This window comes from Meriones unguiculatus, chromosome 17 (assembly GCF_030254825.1).
Source record: "Meriones unguiculatus strain TT.TT164.6M chromosome 17, Bangor_MerUng_6.1, whole genome shotgun sequence".
NCBI classification, from domain to species: domain Eukaryota; kingdom Metazoa; phylum Chordata; class Mammalia; order Rodentia; family Muridae; genus Meriones; species Meriones unguiculatus.
Window position 1 is genome coordinate 77,624,227 of NC_083364.1, and position 12,034 is coordinate 77,636,260.

Below are 12,034 nucleotides of genomic sequence, written 5' to 3' on the forward strand. Positions count from 1 at the left end.
TTGAGATCTGATACTACAGGTTTAAACTCTGCACATTTGTTTCATGTCAGTTATTTGCACGCTACCAGATCACTAGATATGAATAAAACATGCTCACTTTGCAATTCTAAAGCAAGCCTTATCTAAGGAGCTTTACAAATCTCATACTGTGCTTGCCACTTAGTCAAGTGAAAAGCAGATCTTGCATAAAATTAGAAAAGACTGACAATTTCAAAACAAATTACATTTCCTTGAAAACATATCAAATGTTTTCCATTTTTAGAACCTTTGGGCAAAGCCTATGAATTTCTTAATACTCATCACAATATAATTCAATAGTCTTAGTTTTGAGCATTACTGAGCATTGATAAAACTTTATAATACACATAGACTTAGATTCTCTGCTTTCATCTATATTCAGTCATTCAGGGAAGGCTTATAAAGCACAGCCTAGGTACTTGCCACCTTTCTAAAATTTGTGAATACTGTAATAAGCAAGATAGCAGAGTAAAAGTGTTTTGACTCTAACAAATAATGTTATAGCCTGAACGGGCAATGCATAGTATGTAAACGATGTGTTTATATGCTTTGAAGCAAGTGGACATACGTATGTGAACAGACTAGGATGATAATCACAAATGCTGTGAAGGAGATGGATGGAGGTATATAAGGTGAGACAACTAGTAAGTCAGGCAAGGATGGAGGGGAGGCAGCTGATTTAGACAAAATGACTTCCAAAGACTTCAATCGTATGGTAACAAATGCCCAGAATCCACCTGAAAAAATATGAAGATATTCTTTTAAAATATGTAGACCTGAATTATGAGACAATAGAACTTACATTTTCTTCTAAAGATACTTTTATAACCAAAAGGGAAGATAAGAACAAAACAGGAACTCACAATTAGCCTTGTCTATTCAGGCCAATGTAGTGAAAGAAAAGCAGTGAATGATAGCCAGCTCATGAGGAACATCATAGACCACTGTGGTGGCCATGGGCATGTGACCCCTAGACCTCTTGCCATGGATTCTACCTTACTGACTGTACTATTGTCTTATGAGAAGCACATGAGCCTTGGAGGTTGGAGACCAAAGGTTATGGTTTCATTTTGTTTCCAAAAAACTCACATGCATGACATTTTCACTGTGCAGTATCATAAAAGAGAAACATCATCTGACTTTGGTGTGTAGAGGTGACTAGATGAGCATTAGAACAGAGCATCCATGACTGGATAGCGGTGACTTTACTAGCAAAGATATAGACACTAAAAACATCTACACATATACTGTATTTGTTGCTGCATGATAACCTCTGCTGCACTGTCACCCTGACACTAAACAAGCCATTATGGGATGTGGCCCCTCAATCTTGGACCACAACTATGGCCTAAAATAAGGTTCTTTGTGAGTAACAAGTCTGCTGTGTTATGTCAATAGCACAGCAATGTGACTAATACACTAGCGTTCCAGCCATTCCCCTTTGTATCCACCCGTGTGTTCACACAGACTGTACCACTTCAGTGCCTGAATACAAGTACCTAACCAACTATATTGGTGAAAAACTGAGCTCTTCTTTTGGGAAGGCTTAGTTCAAGAATTCCCAATACATATGTCAAAATGTTCTCAGAAGTGGGCTGAAAAGATAGACTCTGAATCTTATCTCTCCTCCCTCTCTCTTTATAGATGTCAGACTTGCACTGCCATTGCAGGCGTGCCCTTTGCATGTATCTTCTTTAGAGTTCACAGGCATTTCCCCCTAGTAAATCCTTGGTGTTTCTCTCATTCTGAAATTATGTAAACCTCTAAAGTTTAATAAATTGTGATAACTGAATATTAAAAAACAGACAAAATTTTTAAATAGATATGTCTCTAAAGATAAATCGTTATAACCAACAAGCACATTAAAAGATATAAGGATTTTCTATTATAAGAAAACGGAAATAAAAATAACAGTGTGAGTCTACTTCATATTTACTAATGGCTGATACTTAAAAATCCCATGGGCTGGAATGACATAGAAACACTGGAGCCACTCATTCATAGATATTGGGTCTGTAAAACTGTGCAGTTTTGAGCTAGGACTTCCCAGCTTCTCAAAATATTAGCTGTATAATTACCATATATCAAAAGGAAACAAAAAAGTTCTTCATACAAAGAATCAATGTTTATGATATGCACAACATAAGAACCAGTCCAACCCAGGGGACACTGCAGAAACTGATGCATCAACAAACACTATGCAGAGAGAGGACCTAGACCCCTGCTCAGATGTAGACCATAGACAGCTCAGCACCCATGTGAGTCTCCTAGTAAACAGAAAAGAGACAGTCTCTGACATGAACTTGGTTTCTTTCTCCTTCATCACTTCGCCCTGGTAGAGTGACCTAGGGAACCCAGAGAGGAAGAGGGTCCAGGCAGTCCTAATAGGGCCTGATAGGCTAGGGTCACACAGGAGGGGAGGAGAACTTCCCCTATCAGTGGACTAGGGAAGAGGGATAGGGGAGGAAGAGGAAGGGAGAGTGGGACAGGGAGGAGTTGAGGGGGGCATCTACAGCTGGGATACAAAGTGAGTAAATTGTAATAAATTTAAAAAATAGAAAACAAAAAGCCTATAATTTAACAAAAAGAACCCTAAGTAAAGTAGGTTTGGTGAAAAAAGAAAACTACAGAACTTCTGGGTATGACAAAGGAAAAAATATGTCTGAGTGCTTCATAAAATACCAAATAGTCTAGGTTTAGAGGAAGGGCCTACTGGATACTTTTAATCTATTTATATATAAACACAGATGCCAAAATATACTTACTTTTTCCTCAGAAAGCGCTTTGATGTATTTTTTTCCCACTTTTTTCTTCATTGTCCATGAAATAGCCTTCATTCTTTTACCTAGACTTCCTCCATTGTTTGAAGTTTTATCTTGTTCTTCACTTCCATTTGTTAGTTCCCCTTCATGGACCTAATGTAGAATTTTTACAAAAGACAAAATAATAAAGAAAAGACCATTTGAGTCAAGTGTTTGTCAGTGCTAGGGATTTCATGTGCTAGGCAAGGGCACCACATTTAAACTCCAAGTCCAACCCGAAGGGCATTGATTGATAAGTTCCTTAGGAGAATTCAAGTTTGAATTTTTTGTTCATTTCATGAAGTACACATTCTGGACATAACACATATTAGTAAACATTTACAGCTGGCTTCTTGCATAGGAAACTTGGTTGAAAGTTCTCATCTTTGCATGTGAAAGTCTTTGAGAACTTATGGCTTAATAGCTCTATTGAACAATCATTTTAGTTCTTGTCTTTGAGATGAACAAAATATAAGTAATCATCAGGCATCCTGACTGTTCCCAGCTCCTAAGAAGAGAGATCATGTAATGGAGGGATTAGAAAAACCTTTAACACCCATCTGTGATCTGTGATGGAAGAACATTATAACAGCCTCTTGTGTCTCCAAGAGATTCTCATGGTCATAGCTATTTTCAAAGAAGTTTTAAAGTTTTAATTAAAACAGTTGTAATCTGCAATGTTTTCTTCTGGCCATTTGCATATGCTTGCATGTTTTTCACTTTAAGTAACAGTAAATATTACCAGGCTCAATCCATTAATAGAGAAATACATAATTCATAAATATTGCATACATGGTACTAATTAAGTCTTTTATTTTTTTGTTGGTGTTAGCTGGTGCTCCTCAACAATATTCCTAAAGCAGTGATTTTTTTCCCTCTGACTCAGAATAAAACAAGTATTGGTGTTTTGCTACAAAGCTCAACAGCAAAGCATAAATCGACACAGTATAGTATAATTAATAATGGGAAACTTCTTTGAGGTAATCTTAAATGCTTTAATATTAAAGTTTAACCACATAATTAACATATTATTAATATGATGTTTATAAATTATGTGTTACATCCTATAGAATCTATTTGGAATAATATATCTTTATGAATATACTCTTAGCTACTAATCAGATTCCAAAACAGCACGTATATTTCAAAACAGTATATGAGGACAGCTTTACAAGACAATTATGATTCTGACCCACAGATATACAATAAAACTTGAACGAATTGATAATATAATATTGCCATGATAATGCATATCCTTAACTTTATTAGGTTCTCACCAGAGTTTGGATTTGCTTTTGCCTTGCCTTCCTCTAAATAGCCACAAATGTCTTTCTTAAGCTATCTGGGTTTCCTCCTCTATGCATAGTAACAGGAAGGAAGTGATCTGACCGGTCACTCCATACCTGTCCACATTTCCTGTTTGTTTTATCTGATTTATTAATCTCTGATATTGTTTTGCTTGATCACGTTTATTCTTTTAATGGTTATCTGCGTTTCCCACATGATACATACTCCACTGGAGTAAAGGCTTTCTCTATGTACTCCAGTCTGTGCTCAAGAAGAACTCCAGGCACATTAACTGGGGCTCACTCTCCTTTATATAAGCAAAACCCCGATGTGGAAATCCCCCTCCACTGGAGAGCGTCAGGGTCAGACGCTCCTGACACCGCAGATGTGCAGGCAGTCAACTCTGAAGCGCATGTGCCTTAGTGCCGCCCACCATGCTTGAGAACTGGACAGCCAGTCACTCCAGAACACAAAGAGGATGGGAACTTCTGTTTAGAGGGCCTCAGCATTTTGATATGAAAGTTTAACCACATAGCTAACATCATTATTAATCAATATTATATTTTGCTTCATATCTTACCCCAAATTGCACATGATAAATACAAATGGACAACCAATGTAAGCCTTCATTGCAGAGAACTTGTCCCATATATTTTGAATTATTTTTCTTCTCTGTGAAGTTCTTCATATCCTGAACTAAATTTTTGTTTTGAATTTACAGTTCTGTTATTTTCATCATTTATTTATGTATCTATTTATTTATTTATTTATTACAATTTATTCACTTTGTATCCTGGCTGTAGCCCTCTCCATCTTTTCCCAGTCCCACTTTTAAAGTAATGTTGCTTCCAGTCTCCAGGCCTCATGAAATAGGCATTTTCATCTTTTATTGCAACAGTACTCTGGAGTAGCTAAGAGAAACCTTGTCATTGTGTAGTTATCTGTGAACAGGATGAAAAAGATACCTGATAAGCTGGGGTCAGATGAAAGGGGAGGAGGACCTCCCCTATCGGTGGACTTGGAAAGGGGCAGGGAGGAGATGAGGGAGGAAGGGTGGGACTGGGAGAGAATGAGGGAGCAGGATACAGCTGGGATACAGAGTTAATAAAATGTAACTAATATTAATAAATAAATAAATATTTTACAAACATTTAAAGAAAAAATGAGAAACTACTTTATCAGCTCTGTTAAATGCTTTAGCAATTTACAAGGCCAATTTTCACAAAGAATAATTAATAACTTATTCCAATGACAGTGAATGAAATTTGGATACTTTCATAGGTTTGTTAAAAGCTAAATAGCAAGAGAATACAGCTACATTTAGTTATAGAGTGTTAAAATTATATACAACACACTACATGAAAATAGTCATATAAGTAACCTCTCCTCTGTGTATACACACATACACACACATACACATACATAAATAAACAAGTGTTTACAAATATATGTTTTGTGAGTACATATATAATCATCCATAAACATATAGATGGCAAAAAGTGATTGTAGAGGTTAGTGTTTATAGTCAGTTTGGCAAGATCTAGGATCAGTTAGAACTGCTATTGCATGGTCATGCAGGATGATCTTGACTAGGTAATTGAGATGGGAAGAGCCGTCCTCTCTAGCCACCATTCCCTGGCTGGACTTGATAAATGGAGAAAGAAAACTGAGTGGTAGCATGCATTCATTGCTCTCAGCTTCTAGGTGATGTGTGTGATACAACCTGCTTTTTCAAACTCCTGCATCTTTGACTTCCTGGCCAGGATGGACTGTGATCTTTATCTAAAAGAAACCCATTCTACACAGAGTTGCTTTTGGAATGGTGTTTTATCACATCAGCGGGGGAAAAAAAAACTAAGACAGGATTGTGTGTGTGTGTGTGTGTGTGTGTTATGGTTTATCTACCTATTACATAAACCAATTAAAATATATTATACATATAGAAATATGCTCTAATGGAAATATTACAAAATAATATAATATAAAATTTCATTTTAATTTATTTTATCTAGAATATCCATTTCTGAATTAAAAATAATGTATTTATATATATGTATGTGATATTTATATAACCTGTTTATCAAAAATCAACTGTTAGTGAGTTCACTGACTCAGGTTTAGAGTTAGTTTTAATAATGAATATGTTCTGCATTCTTAGTTTTCTAAGTGTGCAACCTTCATATTATTTAACTAGTTACTGTACCTTTCCTTAGTTACAGTAGGTGTCCCTTGATAAATAAGATGGTATAACAGAACTGCAGACATTAGAGTGAGAGAAGAGCTCGCATTCTGCCTTTGTCATTTGCTAAGTCTGTAGTTGAAAAGAAATTGTGCTCAGTGAACACATGCATTTCCTCAACAGTAAAATTGAAACACTAATAGTTCCTAACTAGATACGTAAATTAGTTACACTATACTTCTTTCATTTCAAGCACTCCATTAAATATAGCTATCATTGATACTGCTACTGTTATTATATATAAAATGTAATGTCATAGAGTGCTTTGCTTAGAGGCCTTTACAGGGGGTGAACAGTCCACACATACATGTTTAATGGTAACCAATAAGACACTTAATGCCTACATTAAAAGTGATATAGTCAATGGAGTAGTTACATGCTCATCTTATCAGAATGACCATCAAGCCCCCTTAACCCCTTAGCATGCTATTGGTTCTTACATGTGTATTGCTTTAGCATGAATGTGCTCACAGGACTTGGTACTGTCAGTGTAACTTTGAATTATAACTATCATAAAATTATAACTAACTTGATATGCATGTTCTGCCCCAATACTGAGTAGGCTTTTTAGACAGCTATTCACCTTAATGCCCAACATGGTACTAGGCCTTAAATAATTGCTCATTTATTTCAAAATTCTGTGCAGGTCTACATGACATGAAAATGTATTAAATTTCCTTACCTAGCTCTGAAAATGATATTATCTCTTTACATTATAAAGTTTTATAATATGCAATCACAACATTCATAAAGATAGAATAAAACACTAACCTCATTTGAGTCATCAGATTTTAATATGGAATTATTCCGAAAACGATCAAAATTCCCAAAACTGCTGCTGCGCTGTAAAATTGAAAAAGGAAAAGAAACTTAAGGTTTGTGACTTTCACAACTGAGAGCAATAAATTTATTATAACTTCTGAGAAATGCCTCTTGAATATGGAGGCTATGAAAAGTCCTTCTCAGGGCTATCAAAAGGCATTGAAGGTATAAATACTATTTATATCATATACTAAAATTGCTAAAATGTCTCCCCTTAGTTTGTGCAATAGTGGTTAAGACCGTATAGTAGTTACGAACCCCTGCTCAGACGTAGCCCATGGCAGCTCAGTCTCCAAGTGGTTCCCTAGCAAGGGGAACAGGGGCTGTCTCTGACATGAACTCTGTGGCTGATTCTTTGATCATGTCTCCCTGAGGGGGGAGCAGCCTTACCAGGCCACAGAAGACAATGCAGCCAGTCCTGATGAGACCTGATAGACTAGGGTCAGAGGGAAGGGGAGAAGGACCTCCCCTCTCAGTGGACTTGGAAAGGGGCATGGGAGGAGTTGAAGGAAGGAGGGTGGGTTTGGAAGGGAATGAGGGAGGGGGCTACAGCTGGGATACAAAGTGAATAAACTGTAATTAATATAAAAATTAAAATTAAAAAACAATTTTCATACACTTTCTTAGGCTCTTGACACAAGCAGATGAAGCCTCTGAAGATTATAAACTGAGCCTTCTTTGGATAAGCTGAACACTAAATTATTTTCAGTAGGAAGGGACAGGCAGTATTTATTTACAGAGTGGATAACTAATATAGACACAACAACAAAACAAAGCAAGCATCATAGTAATCCTTCTTCTGTCTCCTAAGATAAGCTTATTTAAAATCAAAGCTAACACAAGTACACTCCCCACTAGTAAATTAACTTAAATTTAAATTTTCTGTTGGTTATGAGAAAGAGAATGCATTCAAGTGGGCCTATTAATAAACTGAACATGAAGGCATACCCAGTGTGAAATCGAGAGTCAAACTGAATTTCTTTGCATTTCACATGGAATTTCAGTGAGATACTAGCCCTTCCCCCACCATGCAGGTAAAATTCTCTCACCGATTTCAAGGACAAGCTCCATATGTCGTTAGCAGAACACTGCCCCGGTGTTATAATGTTAGATTTTTATTCTCATGAAACTCTCTCTAGGTAGGTAATTATAAATAATCTTGAAGTGCTTCAGAGTAAATGGCTCTCCTGAATCATTTTCAAAATTCTTCAAAGTCACTGAGTCAAAAAATTGACTTTCTCACTATCTATTTAATTTTATGCATTGTTTAGGGTGATGGGAATCTAACTGTGTGTGTGTGTGTGTGTGTGTTTCTCTCTGTGTGTGTGTGTGCCTATAGATACAAAGAAAACAGCTTGTCCTAATGGTTGCACCTCATTTCAAAGTAAATGGTTTTAGAAATTAATAGATTTTACTGAAAAGGTAACCTAGTTATTTGGGAAAAAAAATCACTAGCAGTAGTCAGTAATCTATAGAATTTATCATTGTCCACTCAGAAATCATAGCTGACTCTAAAAATTCTTTGCCAGAGAATCGTTGTCCTTGGAACTCTTAAACATGTCTCTTACTTCTAAGTGCCTTTAAAACTCCTTACTTCTCCATAAAATGAGTTGAAATAAAAATATCCTGGGCATGTGACAAGTAGTAAGCTTGTTAGACATTCTGCTCCAAGAGTGATGGCTGTGGTAGACATATACCTTTTGCTGACTTGATTCCCCTGCTGAACAAGCTCACAGCACTTTCTGCTTGTGGTGAAAGAAAAGCCTAAATAGCTGGAATTATGCTCCTCAGTGGGAAATTCCAAGTAATCTCATACAGAGCATACCAGACTAGAGAGGGACCCGGGGCACCGATCACTTCTGCTTGCCTTGCCTAGTGGGCACTTCCGTCAGACACCTTTGCTCTGAGATCAGAGGGACGTGAGGAAACTACTGTCCTGCTTACAGACGCATACATCAAGGACATTTATTACTCTGTTGTGTACTTGAGACATTCTTATGGCCTATTGGAACCTGGGCCTGTGGCAATTTAGTAGCTTATATCCAGCTTGCTCCTGCCTATTACATATTAATGAGAGTTACAGAATGCTTCCCATTACGGCGTAATGGGGCCTGTTGCATGGAAGAGCACAGAAGAGATTCACTTCAGCATTTCTCTACACTATATTCTTCCATTAAGGAATCAATATCCACCACCTTTTAAAATTAATTCTTCCCCCATTATACCAATAAAGAAAAGCTGATAAAGGAACAGTGACTTTAAAAAGATAAAAGATAAAAAAAAAAAACAAAAAAAAAAAACCTGCTACTTTGGATTTTGTCAGTTCTATCCATGCTAATTCCTCAACAACCTAAAGGAAGAGGAGTCTGTCTGTCCTCCTAAGATATTCTTAAGACAAAAATTTCAGTGCTCATTTAAAAGGACATTTAATATATTTCATTATCCAGTCTAAAAGTTAGATACTTTTCGAGAACATATTTTCCTAATATATTTATAGGTTATAGCTTATGTCAGAAAGGAATTAATGTCTACTACAAGGTATGGACAAGAATGGATTTACAGTTTCTACTGTCAGATTTTATAAAGCTGAATTATATGGAAGGAAAACCTGCTTCCTACAAAGTAGTCTTAATAAATGAGAAGATGTTTGAATATTCACAAATGTGTATGCTGTGATCATTTTGAAGATACTGGTTGGTGACAGCAGATCAAGATAAGGCAATTAAATGAAAGAGGAACTGTCTCTGGGAAAAGCAGTGTGAATATAAAAGCAATTCATATGTTAGATAATATTTGATGATGTTGGTATTAGATCATATTTTCATATTTGCTCTTTACATTTTCGTAAGTAAATGTTCAGGAGCTTGAAGCAGAGCTCAAAAACAGAACACATACTTTGCATGTGCAAGGCTCTATGTTCAATTCCATTTCTCCCAGAGCCAAATGAAGTGTACATGTCCTTCTTATATATTTTCTAAAAAAAATCACTTCTAAAATGGCACACCTATGGAGGAAAATTTGCCAACATCCTATAAATTTCCATATATATTTGTATTTTGTCATAGCAATTAAATTTCTAAATTTCTATGCCAGGTTTATACTAACATATTAATGTATAAATATATATATATATGTATATATATATATATATATATATGCACACACACACATATTCATTGTAATATTTTACCCAAAACCCTGCAAGCACCAACACACATCAAGAGGGTAATAACTGTATATAAATGTATGTGTATATATCAAGGTAAAACTTCTGAAACTCACCCTTCCCTAATTCAATAGGAAGATCCCTAATATATAGTACAACTGAAACTGCAAGGCAGGGAAAGGTATACAGAATAAGCTGCCACCGGCCCAAGTGAGGGAACATTGTGTCTCAGGAAGGCAAGAACAGGGCTTCTTTCACAGAGAAATAAATCAAAATAAATGAGTAGAGATGGCAGGAAAGAAAATCTATTTCTCTGAATATACTTTGCTTCATAGATTTGAATATAAAACTGTAAAAGTTTTACAAATTCATAAACCAAATTCAATAAAAATAAAAAAATCCCTAAGCTTTAAAATCCTAAAGATATAAATCTACCTGACTTGAAATTGATTTCATTATTTAAGGGAAAACTTATTCCAAGTCATTTTAAAACAAAGTAACACGGTACTCTGTACACAGCAATACTGCAAGGAAAAACTGTTACGGCAAATTAAATCTTAACCTGTGTGCACTCCTTGAGGTTACTAATATTGGTGCATATGTAAACACAAAAAACAATTAAAATGAGTAACAATGTCAACAACATTTGAAGTCAAGATTCTCAGCCTATAATAAAAACAATGCAGATATAAAACAAAATGCTTAAGTAAAACCTGCAATCTTAAATCCCAATTGAAAACACCGATGACATTTCCCAATTTGCTCCCTTATAAAACATTCTTTTCCTAGCTGTACTCACATTTATAAAGGTCTAGAACAATGACACCCCAGTCTTGTATCACTTCTACTTCACAAATTAGACCTACCACACACACCATTAAAAGGGAAGCTGATCTCTTCAGAACTAAATAGAACACAAACTAGAAGGCCTGGCTCCTTGTCAAACCACAGACTAGTCTTCCAAATATCTTGGGGCTATAATGGAGGTTTTCAGTATTTGAATCAATTGTAACCCAAAACATAACTATTTTAGCGTTTTAATTTTTTTATTTATTACATTTTATTCACTTTGTAACCTCCTCCCTCATCCCAGCCCAATCCCACCCTCCTTCCCTCTTCTCCTCCCATGCCCCTCCCCCAGTCCACTAATAGGGGAGGTCCTCCTCCCCTTCCCCTAGCCTACCAGGTCTCATCAGGACTGGCTGCATTGTCTTCCTCTATGGCCATGAAAGGCTGCTCCCCTCTCAGGAGGAGGTGATCAAAGAGTCAGTCACTGAGTTCATGTCAGAGACAGTCCCTGTTTCCCTTACTAGAGGACACTTGGACACTGAGCTGCCATAGGATACATCTGTTCAGGGATTCTAAGTTATCTCCATGCATGTCCTCGGTTGGAATATCTCAAAAAAGACCCCTTTGCCCAGTTTTTTTTGTTTTTTTGTTTTTTTGTTTTTTAGTTCTGTTACTTTCCTTGTGTAGCTCCTGTCCCCTCCATGTCTTTCATCTCCCCCTTCTTTCATAAGATTCCCTGAACTCTGCCTAAATTTGGCTATGAGTCTCAGCATCTGCTTTGACACCCTCCTGGGTAGAGTCTTTCAGAGTCCCTCTGTGGTAGTCTCCTTTCCTGCTCCCTGTTTTCTCCCTCTTCTGATGTCTATTTCATTTGCCATTCTGAATGATGACTGAGCATCTTACCCAGGGTCC

The 12,034-nt window shown here is 36.5% G+C and overlaps 1 protein-coding gene across 1 annotated transcript in view; it reads right to left on the reverse strand.

Moving 5' to 3' along the window:
- The window catches only part of Samsn1 (SAM domain, SH3 domain and nuclear localization signals 1), a 49,164-nt gene that overhangs the window by 20,245 nt on the left and 16,885 nt on the right, over positions 1-12,034 (reverse strand). The window contains exons 2-3 of the mRNA XM_060370663.1: positions 7,117-7,188; positions 2,784-2,933 (exon numbers count right to left, since the gene is read on the reverse strand). Of these exons, the coding sequence (XP_060226646.1) occupies positions 2,784-2,933; positions 7,117-7,188 (222 nt within the window). The remainder of the gene's footprint in view (positions 1-2,783; positions 2,934-7,116; positions 7,189-12,034) is intronic.